The sequence below is a fragment of the Leptonotus elevatus genome, chromosome 6 (genome assembly GCF_054856555.1).
Source record: "Leptonotus elevatus isolate MCC_2025b chromosome 6, RoL_Lele_1.0, whole genome shotgun sequence".
Lineage (NCBI taxonomy): Eukaryota > Metazoa > Chordata > Actinopteri > Syngnathiformes > Syngnathidae > Leptonotus > Leptonotus elevatus.
The window spans coordinates 3882286-3906355 of record NC_141244.1 but is presented as its reverse complement, the minus strand read 5'-3'; the positions used below and the strand labels follow the sequence as shown (position 1 = coordinate 3906355).

General features: G+C 38.6%; 1 protein-coding gene across 3 annotated transcripts in view; it reads left to right on the top strand.

Moving 5' to 3' along the window:
• ulk4 (unc-51 like kinase 4) overlaps nucleotides 1-24070 on the top strand; it is a 127054-nt gene that overhangs the window by 67368 nt on the left and 35616 nt on the right. For all 3 annotated transcript variants that reach the window (XM_086079154.1, XM_086079155.1, XM_086079156.1), the window contains 10 exons: nucleotides 3257-3390; nucleotides 3538-3659; nucleotides 3893-3949; nucleotides 4176-4227; nucleotides 5905-5999; nucleotides 7335-7386; nucleotides 7866-8064; nucleotides 10304-10396; nucleotides 19456-19673; nucleotides 20949-21051. In XM_086079154.1, the coding sequence (XP_085935280.1) occupies nucleotides 3257-3390; nucleotides 3538-3659; nucleotides 3893-3949; nucleotides 4176-4227; nucleotides 5905-5999; nucleotides 7335-7386; nucleotides 7866-8064; nucleotides 10304-10396; nucleotides 19456-19513 (862 nt within the window). In that variant the 3' untranslated portion in view covers nucleotides 19514-19673; nucleotides 20949-21051. The remainder of the gene's footprint in view (nucleotides 1-3256; nucleotides 3391-3537; nucleotides 3660-3892; nucleotides 3950-4175; nucleotides 4228-5904; nucleotides 6000-7334; nucleotides 7387-7865; nucleotides 8065-10303; nucleotides 10397-19455; nucleotides 19674-20948; nucleotides 21052-24070) is intronic.

Here is a 24070-nt window from a genome sequence, read left to right as displayed (position 1 = left end):
GAGACGTGTCGAAATAGAGGTAATTTGCAAAAGTGTAATAGAAACATTTGTTGCGCATTCCCTGTAGTCATGAGACCCCTGCTTCCTTTCACGGAGGAAAGGAAGTAGGAAGTACGGGGCCACTCGCTTTCGTGTCGGAGCTGCCTCCCGAGGGGATAAGTCTTTTTAAGCACAAAGCGATTCAGCTATAGAGCCAATATGCCACCGTTCTATGCACGTTCCATATCGTTGCATGAGAAATGCACACACGCACAACACCAACACCAAATGCCCGAACCCGCCAGATGAGGGGAGGGAGCGTCTTCTGTAAACATCATGAGCACCTCCTACAGAACTGCTCAATCCCGCGAGACAGGACATTACGAGAATTTCGCCTCAGAAGCGAAACGCTCATCAATGGAAACACAGACAAGTAAAAATGTTACTTTATTGAAATAGTACAATATCGCTTTTATTTTTGTGAAAAACTGTAATGGAAATGCAGCTAGAGATGCTTTTCAACACCAAGGTGTGAAATAAAAGTATAGAAAGTAATAAAATAACGTGAAATGGTGAACTATATTAAATGTTTATCAAAGTGTTGAGATGGCTCACTTATTAGATTACAATCCTCAAGATGGAGTTTAGTTAAAAAATTGAGAAATGTATTAATTTTTTCCTTTCCAAATTTACACTTTTTAGTTGGTGATAAAAAATATATAAAATCTTTTGGGGTAAGGACTAAGGGGCTTAGATTACATACTGTAACTCACCTTTTGTCAAAATTGAACTGGAGGGTGGGCTGGTTGTCTTTAATTAGGCCCCCAAATAACTAGCTACGGCCCTGGGTTGAGCCAGTGACGTCGACAGCCGGCCTGACAGAAACGGTGATTAGCGGCTCGTGCAGTGATGAAGAAGGTAGCTAGTAGCTGCAAGAAATAATGTGAAATACTGGACAAATTGCCAATCAACAGTTAATACATATGTTGCAGAAATATATATATATATATATAATAGGGTCTCGCTTTCCCCGAGCCGAGCTAATGTGTCCCCGGAGTTGGGAAAGCCCTCCTCCCGAGTCTCCACTTGGTGCCAAATTGAAACATTTTGTAAAGCAGAGGGAAAACTAAACCCCTCGGCAGTATAGCGACCATATATAAACAAAATTGAACTGTGAGGGAACGCTAATCACAACAAATCACAATTACCCAGCAACTATATTTGCTCGTTTTCATGCCGTTTGAGTAATTTGACCTATGACTTCTTCTTTCTTTCTTTTTTTTACAATTTGGAGCAATCAGTGTTACAAGCATAACTTGTTAATTTTCTGTGATTTCTGCAACAAATTACAGATGATCCATAACATTTACTATACTGTAAAACTGCAAACTCTTGGCAAGAGCACAGATGGGATTTTGTATTTGTATGGATTCTCGATCTTTTATTATTGTGAATTTGCGACTATACTCAACATAACAGAACTGCCACATCTTGGCAACTGGCATTACTACATCTACTTACATTGGTTGTTTTAAATAAAACTGATTATTTTTTGTTTTTTTATTCACACCCATTTATTCTGTTTTGTTTTTTCATTCACACCTTTATTTCTGAGTCCTAAAACAAGCACTGCCCTCCTACCTGTTTCTTGTTAGGCCTCACCCAAGCCCCAAACCACACGCTGTAAAAAAATGAGCTGTTGGTTAAACTACAAACAAAGATGTAGCTACTTCCACCAGGGCTAGGCAAAATTCAGACTTGAATTGAGAATAACCGCTAAATTCCAATTCAATTATTGAATTTCAATTAAGTCGGAAAACACGAAGTATTACAATTTAAATGTGAATTTTCCAAAGTAGAATTAAAATGCCATGAAGTTCGAATAGATTCATGATGCAAAATTAAAGTGTATTTAACAATGAAGCTTTACACTATAAGCCTATTTGCAACATGAATTTCATACAAATATTATTGTAAGGACTTTATATACACGAACACAATACTTAATTATAGTAATTAGTTAAGTATAGTAATTGTTTGATATGATGGCAGAACAGAACAATTTTGTCTCAATAACAAAACATTTGCGAAACAGTTTACCATTAGACTCAACAACTTTAAGCCATAAAGCAGCGCTTCTCATTTAGTTTTAAATAAATAATCTTCTCATTTAGTTTTAAATAAATAATCATCAATCATTTGTCCATTAAATCGCTCTAAGCAAGCCTCTGCAAAGTAGCTAATACTCTTTGCACACTCGATGACAGCGATAACGCCATTGCCACCTACTGTAATGCATATGCAATTACAATTTATTCTACAACAAGTGCTGGGAACAACATTCAGCCCGGAAAATATTTGTCAGCGGGTGGCGGGCGGGTTATGGATGACATGAAGTGATTCGTTGATGGTGGGGTTTGAGGGGGAGGGTTGGGGAACAGCTAATAGAAATCACTGGATGTCGGATGTTGAAGGTCGGAATTTAGAGCTTAAATCACTGTCACACAAGAGTTGAGTGCTCCCTGCGCTTCTGAGTCTTATAAATGTACAACAAAACATGCCCATGCCTTATGTAGCAAAAGTGGAAGGGACGGATCGTGGTCTTAATGAAACTGGGGTGTGTGTTATAGCGCTTTGTGGTTTGAGTAGTGGAGTTGAGTTGAGTAGACCATCGAGAATTTCCTACAAATGTTTGACACAATACCGCTCTAGTAAGCATCCCCTCACCCTGCACCACTGACAATCTTTGTCCAAAATCAATGTTTAGATATGAATATGGTTTTTCTAAATATATTTGCATGTTTCTGTATGTGTGCACGTGTGTTTGTGTGTGTCCGTGTGTGTGTACATGTGTGCGACTGCATGCGTGTCTGTTTGTATTAACCTTGTTGCTCTGCTCTGAATTTGTGAATAGAATATTATTGATTGCTGTCAATGCAGATTAATAAGGTCTGTTCCACCTAAAGGCCTGTCTGTTTTTACATTGCCACTCTTCTTGAGATATGCATTTTTTTATTTTATTTTGCAGCCCTGTAGCAATGCTAGTTAATTCTATTGTTATGTTCATCATGTACTCCCAATTTGATCTGAACTGTTAAAATAGTGCAGCAATTAAAATATTTACATTCATGTCTATTAGTTAATTTTCAATATTATCACCCTCCTGAAATAAAGGCCTTAGTGTTTTTGTTTTGTTTAGTTTTCTTCAAAAACGTAGGGCATTATTATAAGAGAGTGACAATGAAGCTTTTGCTTATAATCACTGTGTGTTTGACAGACTTGTGATGTACCTGGAGAGAGACCTACGTAAAGCCACACCCCTTAGAGAGCACCTTAGCCAATCAGAATACCTGTCGCAGTGTCTGGACTTATTATCTGTTTATCTGAGGAGTACTGCACCACTTCTTCTGGGTACAAGCACACCCCACACACACACACAAACTGAAATATTTTATTAATCATGTCATGCGTTTTCCTTGCTGTGGTAAAATATTAAAATCCAATATATTTCTAGGATCCTAACAAACATTAAACACTTTAATTTGTTTCCTGTGCCAGAGGACATTTTGAGTGCTTTGAAAGGCATCATTGGAAGGAGACACCCATCCCTATTTCAGAGCAAACAACTTAAACACACTCTGCCTGCTACATCTGTACTGCTAGCACTTCTTTCATCACAGGTAACAAGGACCAAAGGCAGTGTAATTCATTCTGTACTTGATTAGTCAGTGCTTACTTCTGCTAAGTATTTGTTCCAGTTGTCCAATTCAGTATTTTCGATATTCCAAAAATGTAAAAACAGTTATCTACTTTTTAGCATGGTGCATGTATCTTTCTGTTTGTCACCTTCTGCTATGTATTCACCTTTGCCCAAATTTGTCTCAACTCTTTTTTACCATCTGCCCCATCACAGACCTTCAGATCACAAATCGTAACAGAGAAGTTTCTGATGCAGATTGGCTCATTGCTGGTACGTGTGTATCATATTTAGATTTTTTTTTTCATGTCTGCAAGGCAGATGCAATTTTTATTTAAAAATACAGCCTAAAAGGTAGAAACGGAGTTATATTAATGAATATACTATTCACTATTAATGCTGATAATGAACTAAATTCTCTAAATGTTGTTTTTTTATAACTGTATATATAATATAGTGTATTGTATATAAAATATATTCTTTCATCTCTTTGCTCCAGAACAGTATCACCCACATTGAGTCATATCAAACCAGTTTGGTCAGTAAGATGGGTAAGTTAATAAATCACATGTAATCTATTTACTTTCAAAGTCAGATCGTATTTTACATGATATTATGTTAGTACGGAGTTTACTTTGCATTCACTTTCCATTACCCTCTTTTACTTTTCAACCTTTTTCAATGTGTATTATCTCCTGTACATTCAAGAATGAAATATTGTTCCCTCGAAACAATGGACACTGAAATTAAAATAATAAACTGTACGTACTGAAAATGTTAAAGGAAGACAATGCAAATATATGAATTCAAAGTTATTGGGGCAGCATGGTGGGATAGCGGTTAGCATGTATGCCTCGAGTTTCTTGACCCTAATGAGGGACATGCAAAATTTAAAGTGATGGATGGATGGAACGAAGTTTTTGATTGCTTGGGCATTTTTTGAACTGTATTGAAGAGTACACACAAAGTTCTATCTTTGAACTAGACTAAGTGCAATTTCTGCAGAAATTGCGTGGGAATGCTGAAAGTTGAATGCTAATAGATGAGCTCAATGCTTATGAAGTAAATTGAAAGACAAATTATGTGAAAATTACAAAGTATTGTAGTTGAAAGATAAATGAATAAAAAGAACACTTGAACCCGGGAGGCATGAATTTTTGAAGCAAGTTATATGGAAAAGTGTTTTCTGTAAGTACCCTCTATTCATTTATATGGAAAAGGGGAACTAATGATATCAAATGGAAAAATGCAAAGATAAATGAATAAATCACTCACCTAGGCATGCAGTGCTCTCCATTCATTTAGATGTCAAAATGGATCTATGATAGTCAGTTGGTATACATGTACATCCCTTAGCATAGATATATTTGCAATGTGCAGTCGGAGGTGGGATTTGAACCTGCCAACTCCTGGTTACTGGACAAGACAATTTACCAACTGCGCCACCGAGCAATATCAGACAGCTGGTAATGATGAGAGGTTGTATGTATGGAAGTGAGCGTGGAAAGTGGGGAAAAAATTCAATGTCAGTCCCATTGAAAATGAATAGGGAAAAGTTTATATTTAAAACATTAAATTGTGCAAATACTGTAAGTAATGTGGAATCAGACGATAAATACCCCGGAAGGCGTGAATTTTTGAAGCAAGTAAATTGGAAGTATTATGTAGGAGCTGTTTCACGACAAAAAAATTGTGGAGAATGAAAATCACAAAAATCCCATAAAAATCACAAAAACATATGCGGGTGTGTGCTTCCAGCATTCCCTCAATCATCAAAAGTGCATTTAGTTGAAGCCAGTGGTTCCGATTTGTCTTTAAGTCAAGTATGAAATGATAAATTTTATTGCATATACCTTTCAAATGCACTTAGACATCAAAATATTTTCAGCAAGGACATTGCTGCACACATAAAAAGTTTACTGCTTGAAATAAAACCTACAAAGGCAGAATAAGGTGTGACTGTATACCTTTTTTTTTTTATTATTATTGGTTTACGACACAAACATCAATCTGCAAATGTACAAAAAATAAGGTATTAATTTCGGACTACTGATTGGAGCATCTAATGTGATGAAACCCGAGAAAGATATAATAGGTACCGGTATTTTAACTAAACTCATGTGTGTACAGTATTTACAGTACAGGTGTGTGTATCTCCTGTCACTGGAACTTAACAAATAGAAAACTGCAATGGCTTGAGATGACTGATATTGTATTTGTTCTGCTAGGTGCAACAATGTGTGACGAGTGGATTAGGACCATCCTGTCCATTGTGGAGGTCCTGAGCCAAAACCATGGTCTCATTAGTCCATATCGGACTGTTGTGAGTATTCATGACACTAATACAGCCTTGTAACTTTTATAGTAGGGACTCAGTTATTTGTATGAGTGACATTTTATTTATGACATAGTATTGTCTATAAATAAGCATAGCCCCTGATGGGACTTAGCAGGCAAACTTATCCGGGTATTAGTTTCACTGTTTGTCTTTCTGTCCGATAAACTTGTCTGTTGATGCTCAGAAGACAGAGCTGCAATTAGACAAGACACGATCTATCGAACCCACTGACATTCATTAGAAATGTGTGTGCTTTTCTCTGTGTGTGTGGGTGTGTGTGTGTGTGTGTGTGTGTGTGTGTGTGTGTGTGTGTGTGTGTGTGTGTGTGTGTGTTTGCGTGTACATGTGCATGTGATGGGACAATCAGATTGCGTTTAATGACTATTGACAAATGGAAGTGAAGAGCTGCAGGAAGCAGACAGAATTGAGGGAGAGAAATTAGATGAAGAATAATAGAGAGGCAAAGATGGTGATGGTCAATAGTGCAGGAAGACGTTTTAATTACTACCAGCCAACTCACATAAAGTTTTATTAGACTCCAAGGACATTTACTGCTTTTCATGGCTACAGATTGTGCCAATTTTCTTTTTATTCCTTTTTTTTTCATTGTTCTTGAGCTCTATTGCAATTAGGGGAATCAGTCATTTTGGTCTTGGAAGCCTCATTTTAGACAAATCTTATTATTGTAAGTACACATTTAAAGTAAATTACCAATAGTAGAGGATGTTACAACACACCTACAGGAGATAAACCTCATAGTGACAGTCATTTACCCACATGACAAATAAACAAAAAGAGGGTTAAGATGTCTTTATTTATTAATTACTTCAAGTTGTATTTTTAATGACATTCACCGATGAATTAAAAAAAAAAATAATCAAACATTTTGAAAATGTCCATTGCTTACAAATGATAATTGCTAATACAACAGGTTATTGTTTCTGCATGTTTATACTGGGTCAGGAGCTGTCATAACAAACCACGTTGGATTGGTATCTGATCCACATTGAACATTTATTGAACACATTTGCCAATGCATTGTCAAGCTGACAGGGGAAAATCCCAATAAGCACAGTCAGACTCCTCTCCCATTTTATTCCTTTGTACCCAGAATAACTTTATGTGCATTAAGATTGTAGGTTATAACCATGACCAATGTTTAAGCTTTGGTAGATGTCATGATGGTATGTCCCTTGTTGACAGTGTGTAACCTTCTTTAATATGGATCCTTGATAGCAGAACTTGAATTGTTTGTTGTCAACTGAATGTCATAGTCAAGGACATCCCCCACACTCAGATGTGATTTTGTGCCTCCCAAAGGTTGCCAGTTCTATCATGCGTCCTCTGACAACACTGGTTTTCAGCAGAAACGGTAAATGATTTGTTTTTTTCTTTTCTGAACAGCTCGCTCTCTTATGACAAGTCAAGTGCAACATCTTGCAGGGAGTTAAGCCCCTCCAAACAGCGAAACGTCAGACCAAAAAAAATAACATACAAGTCTTTTGCTCATGAATTCCACTGTGTTATCATCTGTTGGTCAGATTTTCCCCAATTTGCAATATTGTCTAATTAAATCTACTTGGTGTTATAGTGTGCAAATATATGCATGGTGTAGCATGCATAATGTGGTTTAATATTCAGTGGTCTTAATTAACTGTTTGATGTCCTGAGGAGTTTTGCATTTTGGTATCATTATTGTATTTTGCTTTCAAATATTCCATTAATTAAAATCATATATTATTGTCACTGTACAATCAAAACTGTTTCTGTGGAGAAAGGACATACAGTTTGTCATGTCAGTGTTTTAAATGTCTTCTTGTACATTCTGTTTGTCTGTTTATTGGTTTTTAGTTGAGTGGTCTGCGTTTGTGTTGAGGACCCTGTCAGAACTGAGTCTGATTTTGTTCGTCCACGAGGGTGATTGCGATGTTAATGCAAAGAAGATAGAAGAGACCAAAAGAAGAAAAGGGGAGAAGGCAGCAGAGACGAAAGATGAAGAAAGTCCTTCCAATCAAATTTCAGCTCTTTTCACTGAAACTCTTTATCCAAGGTTAGTGTGGCTTATTAGGGCCCAAGCAGCGACCGCTGCGAGGTCCCTCTTCTTCTTGTTCTTCTTCTTCTTCTTTATTCTCCGTAAACGATCGCATTTTTGGGGACCTAAACATTTATGAAAACTTTCCAAACTTTGCAAACTCTTCCGGCCTAGCGCAAAATTTGATATTATAAAGTTGTCATAAGGACATGGCTCCATAGCGCCCCCTTCAGGACAGAAATCTCAACCAATCCCGGCACGTTTGACCCCTAGAGCTACGAAAATTGGCAGGCACGTGTAGCACAAAAAAAGTGAGTGTCTATAACAGCACAGGCCCTATTTTCTTAGACAAGCGCCCATGTGCTCGGTGTAAAAGCTACCGCATCGTCATTTTAGTTTTTTGTGTTGAATTTGGCAGATCATGTTGCGCCTCGCTGGATGTTCCGGTGGACTGAGGGCATTTTTTATTGCACACAGTCTGCACACCTGCCAATTAGTGACATAGTGACAGGGGGACCCTGTTTTGGTAGACAGGCACACACGCACTCGGCATAAAAGCGCGCACATTTTAATTTTTGTGCCAGAACAAGTCAAATTTAACATGTTTGTGAATTTCATACACCGCACTGCGCCTTACCAGGCATTCCGGCGGACCTGCCAATTTTGCGCTGGGTGTATTATCTGCCAATTTGGTGACAAAAATCAGACTAGACTTTGAATCAGCTCGGTGGTGGACTAAGTTGTGGCACAGGTGGTGTAACGCAATTTTAGTGGATTTGATCAAGGCACAGGCAGATAGATTGTGTGCTCTGTGGTGGAAGTCAACTAATTTTCATTCATAATGTGACAACAGATTGCCCTGTGAACTCTGAATCCTTCAGAAATAAATTAATTTAATGCATTGTTATTATTATTATTATTATTATTATTGTTATTATTGTTGTTGTTCTTGTCGTTGTTGTTAGCATCTTTAATAACTTTTCTAAAAGTAACCCCCAGAACCACTCAAATGATGTGTTGAGTCTACACAAAGACGCACAATCGGCGGTGCAAGTCGGTCTTCAGTTGCCCACTTCACATGCACGGTCGACTACATCATCTCCAAGGGGAGAGCTTGTAGTTTATAAACGTACTTTGTGCGCGCCAATCTTCTGCATGGTCAATTTCTGCTTCCACAATGTCAAGGACTGAGTGTGCCTCGACTACACTGATTTGAAAGGGAATGAGGGGAGCCGCTTCGATTGGCCAGGTGTCAGTTGCATTCCATCCCACAATGACACAAACGCTCAGCAATGTCTATTTCTACCTGTGCCTGTCTACGAGAACACCAAAAGAGACAATTCCACCCAAAAATAGGGCCCCAATGTCTTAAGATGAACAATGTCTGAGCATTTTAATCAAGTGTATGGCAAATGTGGTACAAGCGCTGCACAATATTATCATTAACTATTAACTATTTAATTTGAAGTCCGGTGTCAGTTACGGTCCAGCTGGTACACACCCATTTGTCCCTGCAGATATCCAATTTATATATCGACACACAAAACAGGCATGAATCGGATTTGAAAACGCAATCGAATTGTACTGTTCACATTGACAAAATCAGATACATGACGCATTGGGCTAAAAAAATAAATAAATCTGAATTGACATGCAGTAACATAGCCTTAGACAAAATTTGCAATGTGCGTTTATTTTTCATTTTTGGGGTTATTGAGGTTGTGTTATTATATAATTATAAATATGATAATTATTTCGGTGTTTCGGTTTTTGGTATTGGCTTCCTCATTTTTGGTTTGGGCCAAGAACTTTCACTTTGGTGCATCTCTCAACGTGTGGGTTGTGTTTGTTGGACCCCAAAAGAAAAGGGGCAGACCCAGCCAGGGCGAAAGTCACTCAGTTTTAATGGAAGCAACAAAAAGCGCACAACACGCGGACAAGGAGTTGCTGTAAAAAAAAAAGTGACGACGACAAAAAGGTGTACGTCGTGGGCATAAACAAGGAAACACAAAATCACGCCGGAGGGCGGATACAACAGAGAGGAGTGTCAATGACTAACAAAAAACGCTACTAGTCTAATCACCAGTGGTGTCCACAACACTTAACGGCAGAGAACCAAAACGTAACAAACTCTAGTTGTAGGGATTGTGCTGTATGTACAGTATATACCAAGTGTCCTGCATGTTTTCAAGCAAAAATTGATGTTAGAAATGACATAAAGCTAAAAGTTGAAATGATTCTGCATTTTTCTGTCCAGGTATGAATCTCTTCTACGAGCAGCTGAGCCCATCTCACTCTATGCTGTCAAACTTCTGGTATCCATGACTGAACACAGCTCTCTGATGTGCAGGTACAGTAAAACCAGTGTAGTTTGCCACGTACCAGGAATACCATGTTAATATGTTTATTGTAAGAGTTTAACAAGTACTTTTGTATTCATTAATGGTTTGTCAAGACAAAGCTCACAGGTAGCTTGGGGCCACTTGGCAACCATGTGATGATAATAACAATAAAAGTAATGCCTGAAGGCAGTTACTGTGAGTTATCAAGAGCATGCTGTTAGCTAATTAAATATAGTAGAAAATAATATCTGCACTTTTAATGGGCATTGGAGCATAAAAGCTTTGGTGCCGTTGTTGAGATGGAGTTCCTGGAAATGTTGGAAAGGCAGGACATGGAAGATGACTACCAACTTTATCCTTTTTTTTACTGCCCAGAAAATTAAATACACATTTGCTTGTACTGATCCCTCATTTGTATTTGACTGTTCATTGTGTCCCCCTAAAAACGTGTATGAAAAAATATGGTAAGCAGGTGCACCCAGGATTGCATCTGCCAAACACACATAATGACTATAGTTAGGTAGGAGTACACCCAAATAGACTAGTTTAACATATGCAAGGATTTAACAATTTTTATTTCTGTAATTCAGTAATATGTTTGATTGCCTCTTCCACTAACACTTCAAATTCCATCACTTCAAACTTAATTTTGCGCTTGTGTTGCTCTCCAAAATGTTCCATGGTGAAAACTAGGGGTGATCGATACCACTTTTTTTTTTATATCGATACCAGTATGAGTAACTATTGAGTAGTCACCAATACAGATACCACTAATACATGCCAATGATACATAAAATGTCCCCCAAAAAACAATGACAGATCATTTTAAAGAAAGGCAGTCAGTCCTCAATTTACAAACACAATGAGTTCCGAGAGGTTGTTTGTAAGTCGAATTTGTTTATAAATCGAATCACATAAAATTGTGTTCCCAAATTAAATGTTACCATATATTTTTTTAAATAAAATGATGAAAAATAAAAAATAATTTAACAAATTAAACTATATACTTTATATATATTTTCTATAAAGTACACAAATTAAATAAATAAAAACATACATTACATTACATCCATCCATCATCCATTGTCTAAACCACTTTCCCTCACAGTACATACAATTTTTACATAGTAAAAATATGCTAACTGTACATTGATGTTGGAGGAGTTATTGAGTTGAGTTCATTTGAAGCTAAAGTGGAATGCATTACGTATTGGGTGTAACGGTCTCAGGAATCTATGTTTTCCAACTGTCCCTGAAGTACACGTGATTGTGATTGGTGCATATGACGAGTCAAGATGGCGACCGCCGAGTCAGATTTAATTGATTTTGAAGCTGAAGAGATATTGTACGTTTTGCTACTACGCCGACAAAGAAGACGACTGGGGGCTGCTTTTCATGAATATCCTCCAGGGGAGCCTCTGAAATGTATTCACTGTGTGGCGCCAATATTGAGTGCATGAAGAATGCGTGCACCGTGGCCACTGGCCGTGGCTCCAGGCTGTGCCGTTCATCGGCAAACAGTGAGGTAGTTGAAATGCGCAAATGGCTGCTCGGCGGGGTTATGGCAGAGGGGGGCACTACAGTACAATACTGTACCATAATGTATGATGTGTTGCGCACTTAAATATTAACTTGCACGCAAAATACAGCTTTTATGCAGTCAGCCTTTGTTCGTATCTGCGAATGTTTGTGACTCGGATGTTCGTAAATAGAGGACAACCTGTATATTCCTTTATAGCAATTTTCTTTAAAATTGCATGAAATTAACTCATTCACTACCAGTCATTTTCACTGAAGACACCCCCTTCGCCCCCGGCTGTTTTACTAGATTTTGACTGATTTTGCAAGGCCCACAGAATATTGTGTTCTATTGCTATAAAAAGATGGAAACTACCAAAAGAAAGATTCCAGTCTCTTCTTTCATCAGGGAAAAAAAGTATCTTTCTATCTGTTTCCGTTTTGCAGCAATTAGCATTAGAATATCGCTAAGTTTCATCATCATTCACAAATCAGTTTAAAACAGTGGGGAAAACAGCTTTTTGCAACATGGCTCTGGTTGATCTCTTATACTCTGCTGCCACCTGCTGGCCGTTTTGTAAGAACTACGATTGCTTCAAGCATTCTCTTCAGTTCAGAGGCTGCAACAAAGCCTTCTGTATGCTCTAGCATAAAAAACATATTTTTTTTTTATGTATAAATATGTATTTGGGTGCATATTTAAAATAGAACATATTTATGTTTTTGGGAACAAATGAATTATTGAATAATTTTCTATTCTTCAGATTTCTAATTCCTAGTCCCAGATTGTAAAATGGCCCATGAGGGCAGCTTGAAAGAAGACCTGGTATTAGCCTGATACCAATACCTGGTATGGCCATTCCTAGTGAAAACCATCAGAGTACCTAAAGTGCAAAACTCCCTTTTAAATCTGTCACTTTTACTCCTGTTGTTAACAGCTTCAACCTAAAGATGGTTTTGGAGCTTTCTTGAGAGTTTTCATGTGTTTTGCCGGAAGCTGCAGCTGTTTTCCTTCATCTACCTATTCAAATTAGAACTCGAGTGGTTTCTGTCTTTGTCAGGACATTCGAGGTTGACTTACTGTGGGCTGTGGCTATTTTTTTGTGCAACTGAGTCTTGATCCATTTGACTTTCTTCTCTTCCAAGCCATATGAGAGAGAGTAGAGAGATGCAGGAAAAGGATCAGGATTCAGTGACACCTGCAAAAAATAGAAAACACACACGGAAATACTGTAGATGTAGACAAATGTGCAGACTGAGGAATAAACTGACAAAGTTTGTATGAACAAGTGCACAAACAAACTCTTTCTGAAGAATTGATGTACACTGGTACGGATGGATGCGCTTTGCTGTTTCTGTGTGTGACTTACCGCCTGTCTCAATTTGTTTTGTGCAGCTTGTTGCTGCCTCTGCCTCAAAAATAGATTGGGCTTGTATTTTTAGCAGAATATAGAGTCACTTCTGAAATGTGCTGTTGTGCGGTGGATTCGCAATGATTATCCAAAGTGGCCATGATGGCTCTAATCAAAAGTTCTTCCTAATAAAAGGGCTCACATAGAGGAAATGTTACAGCTCATTGTCGGTTTTATCTCAATTCATGGCATCGATGATTGTCAACATTATAGTTTGTCCTCAGCTTACTAGTATCAACATATTTATTTTAAGTTCCACCTCTTATCACGAGTAGCCCACTCTCATCCCTTATCCATCCCTCTTTCCCACCATGCTCAATGCCAAATACTTTTCTTATCAGTAAAAGTACTCACTTTTGTCTCCATCCAACTCTTCATCCGACTCTCCTCATCAACTCTTTCCTTGACACGAGTAGAGTGACGTGAACTTGGCAAATTGGTGTCAGTGCTCTCCCATCTGCGTCTGTTTTCCTCTTGCTCGTTTTTGTCGGAAATTATTAACAATATTTAACATTTTCCACCTTCTCACTTGTTCTCTGTCTCTCGTCAGCTCTAATTTATTAACACAAGCCCACACATCACTCCTTCTCCGTGCCCTCTCTCTGCAACTCTCCCTCCATCTCTATGGTTATACAATCAGAAATTAAATTGCCTGGACCTTGGCTAGATAAGTGTGGCTATGAAGCCAGCCGAGTGGTAATTAGATGGTAAATTGGGGACATTAACGTTAGGAAGGCTGCCTGCTGTCTCTCTCCGCATTATCACAGCCCAGACACACCTTCAAACAATTATATTTACTATGACCTTTAGCCAAAGAACCACGTGCTGTGTGTGTGCTTGTGTATGTGTGTGTACATGTAATGCCCTTATCTGCCACGTGTGAGTGCATCTTGCCACACAGAGAAGCATGAATGCTAAACTAGGTTGTCAGTAGCTTAACTGGATTTTTACAGTTTTCAAATATGATTTCCAAATATGATTAAGTATTCCATTTTTAAGTGCCAACAAGGCAATCAATACCCTATAAGAACTGGCTTTGCGCTGCAGAAGGGACACTGCATCATACTGAGAGGTGTTTTGGTTATTGTTTATAGTTAATTTAGTCACATCAGAAGAGCAAAATATTAGACACAACTTTTCAGTGTGATTCAGTTCATTAAAAATTGCTATCATTATTCCAGGTTCAAAAGAGCAAAAAGACAAAGGTATTAACTTGAATGTAATACCTATCCAGTTACATTTTAAGGTATTTCAAGTTTTATACATTGTCCTGGTAATTTTGTATGTTCCCCCATATTGCTTCAATCCATCCATCATAGATAACCTGGAGCCCTCTCCCAGCCAGAGATGGGGAAAGTACTGTCATTGTTTCCTTGTGTAAAAAACAAAAAACAACTTAAGGAAACGTAAAAGTACTCACTCAAATAATTACTCAAGTAAAAAGTGCAAAGTAAAAAAGTAAAGGCTCTGAAATGTACTTGAGGACTGGAAGTAAAAAGTATTTTTACCGGACATTTCCTCTAATGTCAATTTGAAAGATATTAGCTAATGGAGCAAAAAATGGGCATACATCAGCCAGTTGACTCTCTGACTTGTCCTGTGTCAAATCCACAGTGTTGAGTATCACTCGCTTATGTTATGCTGGTCTCCTCTTCACTGACATGATTGAACCTTATTTCATATTGTTGACTGGCAGTCTGTAGCAATCTTCTTATCAAATTCAAATGATCCTCTGTAGTGGTGGCATGCATTGCTCTTATATTTATGGATTGTTAATCTGCTAAACTAGCCAATAGAGATCAGGACGTCACGTGCCTATTTATCTGAATACGCTCCCGTGGCAGGAAAGTAGTGTTGGGGTGTTAATGGACTACAATGGCAAGGAGGGCTAAAACTAGCGTATATCCGCCCAAGAGCATTGACAGTTACTTTGATGAGGTGGACAGGCTGGATTGCCGATGAAGTGTCAGGAGTGTTTAGTTTTTTTTTCAACTCGGCGACGCTGCTACGTGAAATTACCCCCTCTCTTACACCGGTGAGTGCTTTCAAATCTGATCATACAAAGGCTTTACAAGTTTGTACAAAAAACTGATTTATTTCACCTTTATGTGTGGTCAAAATGCCATTGAAGTTAGCAGTTTCACGCAAGTCTTGCAGTGTTATTTAGGTACGTTAGCAATTTAGCAGCTACTAATTGGGCCGCAGACGCCGTCATTTGTGCCATAAAAAGTCTTATTTGTGGCGTTGGTCAGTTATAAACCATAGCAGCATAAACAAACGAAACAGATTATTTACCCCACATTTTGCATGTGGTAAATGTTAGCATCTGCTGATTCAGCCACCATGTACAAAGTGCCCTATCACGTCTTTTGCCTTAATTTAATAACGATACAATCGAGCTACATCTGCACGACTTGTTATGAGTGATCTCTACACAAGCAATGAGGAGGAGCCCAAATCCTTGTTGTTCACCCTTTTCATGACTGCTGTGATCCATTGGCTCTGCATTGATCCTTTTTTTGCCTCTTCTCGTTGTGGCAGCTAGTCCACAATAGCTGTCAAACATTGTTAAAGTGTGCCGTTTGCCGTTTTCTCAGAGTGTTTTCTATGCTGCCATAATGGCTGCGCTAAAGCCCATTTTGGGATGCGTGACATCAATCTCTATTGCACGTCATGTGAGCGTGTCGTAAAGCCATTCACAAGATGGGATGTAGGGGACCGTGTGTAATGCTTCATATGATTGGTGGAGATAGGAGACATTGATGGCAGCTTTTTCTTCCATGCCAAGTATTTTAATCGTTTTCATGCATTTAAAAACAAATGTAATTTTGAAAAAAAAGATTTGGAAATGTATCAAGTAAAAAGTACATATACTCATGTTAAAATGTAACAGATAAAAGTAAAAAATAAGTACTGAAAAAACTACTCAAGTACAGTAACAATGTATTTGTACTTCGTTACATCCCATCTCTGATCCCAGCTCATTTTGGGCAAGAGGCCTGGTGTACTGAATTGTTTTCCAGTCAAAGTGCTTCCATTTTTCCTTCCTAACACGTTAAAATTGTAAATTCATTATCATAAAGGAACACACAAACATTCAGTGTCATACACTTTCGTGTGCATGAGTGTGTATGAGGGTGCACACGTTCCAACACACAACACAGGGTAATTGGTTTTTAATGGCAAAGTAAATCAGTAAGAGCAATGTCATTTTTAATAAAGCCAACCATATTTTTCGCTGTCTTTTGAGTTTTAACTTTTGTACGTTTTTTCTCATTTATTAGCATGTTATTCTTCCTTTCATTGTCTACATCATTTGTCGGCGCACTGGTAGGTCTGGTTGACTGGAGACATGCAGGAGGGCTCTCATTAATTTAAGTAACAGTTCACAGCCTAATATACATGGTTACACTCTACATTCTCAGTAAAACAAACAGAGTTTGGGGAAAGAGAAGCTGATTTGTGTAAGGAGATGTGACAACATTTAACAGACACTGAGGAACTAGGTATACAACAAAAAAAAGACACGTGGGAAACCCAAAAGCAGTCAAGAAGCTGATTGGACGATATATGACCAATTGCTGATGAGGCCAACAACTACAACTTAGGGAGTGATGGACTACTAGCTAAAAAAAAGAAGAAAAAAAAGAGCAACATCAAAAGAAAGAAAACATAATCAAGTCCTGAACCTTACTGGAAATTTGTGTGCATGCATGATTAGCATTTATTTCAATATGTATCATATCATTTCTCTTTCTCAGGTTGATCAATAACAGTAGAGTCCTTCCAACAGTCTTTCACCTCATTATGGTAAGAAATAAGTAGCTTTCGTAGTAGTAGTAGTATTAGTAGTTTTCATTTATTTATAATGTTGTCAATCACTTTTGTTCATCCAACCATTTTTGTAAACACTAAATGAAATTGCATATCATGTACAAACCCAATTCCAATGAGGTTGGGATGTTGTTAAACATAAACACAATACAATGATTTGCAAATCATGTTCAGCGAATATTTAATTTGATATTTGATACACTACAAAGACAAGATATTTAATGTTCAGCAACTAATAATTAATAATAATAATAATAATAATGCAACAGATTTATATAGCGCTTTTCTTGACACTCAAAGACACTTTACAATGGATACATTATTCATGCACTCACATTCACACTCTGGTGGAGGTAAAATACTGGGGGAGACTGAAGGTAGCGTGGCTGCCAGTGTGCACCTACGACCCTTCCAACCATCACCAAACATTCATACACCAATGTAAGTGGCACTGGAGGCAATGTGTGTGAAGTGTCTTGCACAAGGACACAACGACATGTGACTTGGAGAGAGCGGGAATCAAACAGTCAACCTTCCGGTTACTGGTAACCTGGCAATAGCCAGAATAATAATTGTGATTCACTCAAGGGAGTTCTTCACATTATCAATCTGGAACTTCACTCGGCAGATAAGTTCGGGAAAGGAGGGACATTCTGTACAATACTTCGAGCTAATTGGACGATGCGGCATCTTGTGCACGTTTATTTTGACCAATCAACAGATGAAAATGTCGTCTTCGGTCTCGTCTTAGGAAAAAAAAGAAAGCACGAACATCTTTACCAGATAAAAATGCACGAAGTGCCTCTCGCTGTTCAACATTCAACAAGGAAACGGTGAGTAATTCTGCGAGAACAGAATTAAGACCAGACACAAAAACTACACCAATAATAATAATTTTTTTTACTGTAAATGAATACATCTCAGTGTAAAATGCAGTGAATCTCATTACCTTTCTGTGGCTAGCCAGTGTGCTCTCGATGTTATGCTTCATTTGAGTGTACACTAGATATCCTACTTCTCCTTTCTCTCCTACTTGCGCCTTATTACCTTCATACTTATATTTATGTAAAGTAGTCTAAGTGGTATCAGCCCTTTTGAGGATTGCTGTAATTGGCAGGCATAGCGAGCCATATTGAGTCGGAAGGGTTAATCGAGTGGAAATATGTACCCCGCTATTAGAGCTTACACACACAATGCCCATAGCTTGTGTCATCAGCCAAGCACAGCGAGGTTTCTAAGTAAGCTGTTTATTTTATCTGACCTTTCATGCGTAGAGTCTATTTCACCTGTCGACAAACACACTATAATCTGTTTGCACCAAACCCATACACAGTTCCAGGAAGCAATAGCAAATATTTTCACACACAAATGCACGTCCACATCCTCGCCAAATAATCTGTGTTCTGCTTGGCTGCCTGCCCTGGTTCCAACTAGCTGATTCAGAATGTTAAACAGTCTTATACAACAGCCTGATTAACTCCTTGCTTGATTGTTTACCCGTCTGAACTGGTCATGTCGAGATCTGTTAGTGTCGGCTCTATGGCTCCTGCTTGGATTGATTTTTATTGTCAGAATCACTCTGATCTGGATTGATTGTACCTGTCACTGGTGATCACACCAGCCATGGAGAACGTCGCCTAATTGTGTTTGCCCAGATGATAAAGTAGTTCTGCTGCAGACATGAAAGGACTTCAGGATGCTGAGCAAACTTCACAATTGGTTGCTTGTAGTGCCTGAGGACACAGAAGTGTGTTTGGAGTGGGCTAATGTGATTGATATCCACTGTGACTCCAATGTTCAGTTTGCAGCTCACACTTTGAGTCTGTGTTAATTTCTTATGATACATACATTCTACGGTAATCCACACCCCATAGGACATGTTATTGACCTTAAGCCTAGAGCCTTGGTGTACAGCCAAACTGAGCTCCCTCTGCTTTGGTGTAAAAGTAGGATTAATTGTGACGCCGGAAAAGTTATGTCTAGTGTGTAATTGTACTGGAGACCCGCAAGGTTAGGTGGCCCCCAAGCCTGGCTTCTTGGTTTTGTGTTGAGGTTTACAGTTTTTGACAAGACATTAATTCAAGAAGACACAAACTATTGTTTGTTGTCCATTTTTGTTTCTTCAAAGTTCAAACGCATGTTCCTCAACTGTAAAGCTCGCAGTCATTGCTTTCAATGTTGTTCAAGATTATCCTCCATGGCTAATTAGCCGATAAAGATCAAAACAAATGTGCTTTGTCATTTGTTGTTCTGACAGGCAAGTGGTTTTAGGTGTGACTTGATGTAATTGTCTTCCGCCTCAGGCTACTGCACATGATAAGGACCAGCCAGCCTTATCGGGCCATACACAAATCATACTGATGCCCACAGACCCCGCAGGCAGGACTGGTGTATCTCTCAAAGGATCAAATCGTGAAATGAGGGCAGAAGAAGAAGTGAATTAGGAGGGACACAAGAAAATCTAAGACGAGAGCATGAGCAGGAAGAGAAGGGCAGGACTGAGTGTTTGAGAAGACAGGAGGTAGGAGAATCCGAAGTAATTTTTCTCTTAACATTATACTGTGAACCAAAAATCCTTGTACTTGTACTATAATGTAGGGTTGGAATCAGTTTGATGTATCAGGTTTTTTGGGGGCCATTTTGACTTATTACAAAAACTCCAAAAGATCAATTTGACAGGGAAGGACCACATGTGTGGGTTGCTCCATCCAGGCTGCTTACCTGGCATAAAGGTGTGTAAATAGCAGGCGTGTGTGGGCGGGTGACTGCACAGCTGCGCACCTTTTCCCTCCTATGCACATGGGAAAATATCGCCCGTCATTTTCGGTGATAGTTTTGTTGTTACGTATTAATCGCAAAGTAATATTTCTAATTTATTTATGTTAAATTGCCAAACATTTGAAATGTATTTTTGGTTGTGTTTGAAGGACCACTTCTTCCAAGTTAGGAATTACCTGCATATCATTGTCATTTCCTGTTTTCGTTTTATTGAAGGGGGAAAAATCATGTTAAATCAGAAATCAGATCTTTGGAAAATAATTTGGGGATTATTTTCTAAGGCTATATTGCTCAGACCAAATATAAGGTGTTACATGATGGCTTTGATTGTTGATTACAGTGAACTCTTATCACGAGGAATACATTCAGACCCGGGTGAAAATCTGTGATATACTGTAAAACAGTCATATAAAACAATATTAACAATAGTAATATTTTTACCACTCCCAAACGCTTTATAAACATTTAAAATGATCAACTGTAGTTAATAACTATGAGGCAGGTAATTAACTCATTCCGGTATCAAATGCTGCCCCTAATAGAACAAACAATCATCAAAATGTATAGAAGAGTTTTTCCCTGAGAAGGTGATTTTTTGTTTGTGTTTAATAAACTTTTGTTCACGATTCTGCATCTGGGTCCTTGCCATTGACCATGCCGCCACATGCTGTTTCTAAATCAATGACTGATGAGCACTTTGAATGAAGGACGCCCATTTTTCTGATGAATGACAAATACAATGCAGTTCAGCTTGAAATGTTTGACGGATTGACAATGACAGATGGGTGTCCTGACTGTTGACGATTTCCGAATGACAGACACTCAAAATTCATTGACGCGTCCATCTCTGGTCATCAACTTTATGAAACCAGCTAATGTTTTTGCATGTGTGTCTGTGTCTTAGTGTGCAGTGAAAACTGTATCTATATGTGAAAACGTCTACATGGGTAAAGCTGTAATGCCCAAGATGATGTAACGTAACACTTGTATCATAATAACCCTCACTTTCCTTTTCTAGGATGACAGAAATATAACCAGTGGGATGGTTCGGAATGCCGTTGCCTTGCTGTGTAATCTTAGTGAAGATTCGGTTTTGGACATGAAGCCCGAACACCAAGAAGGTAATATACTGTATGTGTTAACAACAGTTTTGGGCAAGTTACTTCCAAAATGTAATATATTTCACATTACTAGTTACTTGCATTTGAAAGTAATATGTTTCTTTACAATATTACTGTGTAAAGTAATGAATTACTCAAGTTTAAGTTAATTATTTTTTTTAATCGGGGATTAATTTATTTAATCATAATTTTGAGATTTTGATAAGAAAATACAAATTTTGCAACCATAGCTGATAAAGTTAACTTGAAATGAGGACCTTTAACTATATAGCGTGGGGTATAGTGTGAATTATTTTCACTATACGGTGGGAGTTCAGTGCCTTTGATTCATATTTGTAATCAAGATGTGTTTTTCAGATATTTGAACTGATATTTGGTCCAGTAAATAAATAATCCCAGGCTGTACATCATTAATGAAATGATCAACATATGAGCAACATTAATTTACACACAAGGGAAAGATGAGTTGATATTGCCAAATGCCATGTTCCTCTTAACAGTAACAGTAACACAATGTACTTTTTTGATGTATTAAAGTAAACTTAATCATTGGTCTAACAAATAATTGTGATAGATGAAGTATAATTGATAACTAAATTGAAACATAAAGTATTAAATTGACATTTGTAGCAATAATAGGAATTAAACCCCGCATGCGCTTCATTTATTATTCATTTATTATGACGTGAGGTCAACATAAGTAGACGTCTCCAACTCTCCATACGTCGCCTCATTTCCCCCCCAAAAAATTCTATCTCCTCCTGCCTCCCTACTCTGGCGATATGAGATTGATAAAGCACGGACTTACATATGAATCCATGTGATAAGGTGATCCCCGACACCACGTGGGGACCATATGTACTTTCGTAAACCGGTCTCACGGACTTCGTGTTTTGGGTGTACGTCACTGGACGTCGTGCTTTGTGCTTAATGTGAACGAGTACTGTGCTCCGGGTGGCGGAATGGTACCGTCACTTGCCTTCGGTGCATGGTTTCGTTTCCCCACCCGGGAGGCCATGTTTGTATGTACGAGTACATGAAAAAAAAATACGATGAATGCTTTTTTTTTTTATCCGAATTGTGCAGCACGCCCTGCAATATGAACATAGCATAATTACTTAATGTGGCGTGCGGTAGTTTTTTCGTTTTGTTTTTTGGTGTGCTGTAGTTTGTTCAATGGAGCATGACGTCATCGGCCACTGGAGCTCTTCTCTTGGCTCAGAGACAGCCAGATTTGTATTTTGATCGCTAACAGCCAATCAGAATGATCATCATCATCATTCTTGACAAGGGATGGCACATTCATTCAAATCTCATCTAAAAACAAAATGATGCTTACTTCTTCACAGTTCTGAACTCAGTTTTTGTTTTACTTTGTTTCTGCTTGTAATGTTTGGCGTTTTATTTCATGAAACCATGACAGCGAATGGTCTCACAAACGATGACTTTTCACCCATGCACGGAGCTGACTATCGTGTGAAAATAAAGGAATGCTGTCATAAATAAGTGAGGTTCCGTGTGATACCCGATGACCGCTTTAATTAGTAGCTCATGTTGTAACTATTGTAGTAGATCGGGTTTTAACTTATGGCTTTTTCCCAAGATGTACCTCGTTACTGCCTAAATGTAATATATTACTGCAATGCGTTCCTTTTGTAACACGTTACCCCCAACACTAATTAACAATAATATAATGGCGCTTTCCCATTAACCCCGCATGGCACGCTACCACACCACACCACACTGCACAGATCGACACTACACGGCCGCCATTGCATTTCCATTACAGCAGGCGTGCGGCAGGAAGGGGGCGGGATAATTTGAACTGTCCAAGCCAAGCTTGCACTCCCGCTGTGCATGCGGCTCTCCGCTCTGCCATAACATTTCAGGAGTGGCAAGTCGCGCCAACATTTAACTATATTTACAATTTCATATCGATCACAATGGATGAAATACAGTATTGCGATCTTGATTTCATGACCGGCTCGCAAAGCTATTTCTGAATGGAGAGCTCAGTCTCATTCATTTAACTGCCGCTGGAGCTCTCATTCAAGTGAATGGGAACACACGAATGACCAAGCAAGCGGTGTGCACTCGCGATTTTTTAAAAACCACAATCATTACAAATGCATCCACAAGTACCTTTTAAATTGTAAATATAGTTCAGCGTTGTTGTAAAACATTATTATATTTATTGTTTATACTGTATTTTTATGACTTTGGCGAAGACCTGCAGGAGCCTCTTGCCTCACTTGCATAAAATAAGGAAATGGGCAAGCTCCATGGCATTGCTTGCTGCGTTGCTGTCGGCCAATCAGATGACAGTGACGACACGGCCCCGCTCGGCGCCAGACGACCGGTGCTGCAGAACCACCATTTTAGATGGTTCAAAAATGCGGTTCCGTTTTAACAGCTCAGCCCCGAAAAAGTCCGATGGAGACGCGAACGTCCGGGGACAAAAAATGCCGCTTCGGTGTGGAACCGGTCCGGTGGAAAAGCGCCATAAGATCAACACAAGATGTGACTTGTCCTCTCTCAACATAAGAACTCATGAATGCTTGTTTGAAGCTCATTAGAAGCATTGTAAATTCAAAGTGGGTCAATAGGGTTGATCTCAAATGATGTCACGTTTTCCTAATTATGCATAAGTCATTTTGGAAGAGAACGATGTCCCAGGTGTGAAATTTCAACATGGTTCAGCGGATGGTTGGGCGGAAAGAAAGCATCTTTTGTAGAAAGATAAGATTTATTGTATGATCGTTGCTGCCATTCCGGTGCGGTCTAGATGACTGCTAATATTGTGTTGGTCGCTAATTTTAAAGTCACGATTTTCATTTAATGATTTTAAGCCTACCTTGGGCTTTTACTTCTGTCTAGTTACTTTTGTTAAAGTGGCATGGTGACACAGTGACCGCTTGCTGTCATATTGATCATGCTTTTCCAGTGGGTCGGCACGTCTTGTTGACTAACATTCCGAGGATGCTTTCCAGCCGCGACGTGGCCTGCGCTACACTTTTCT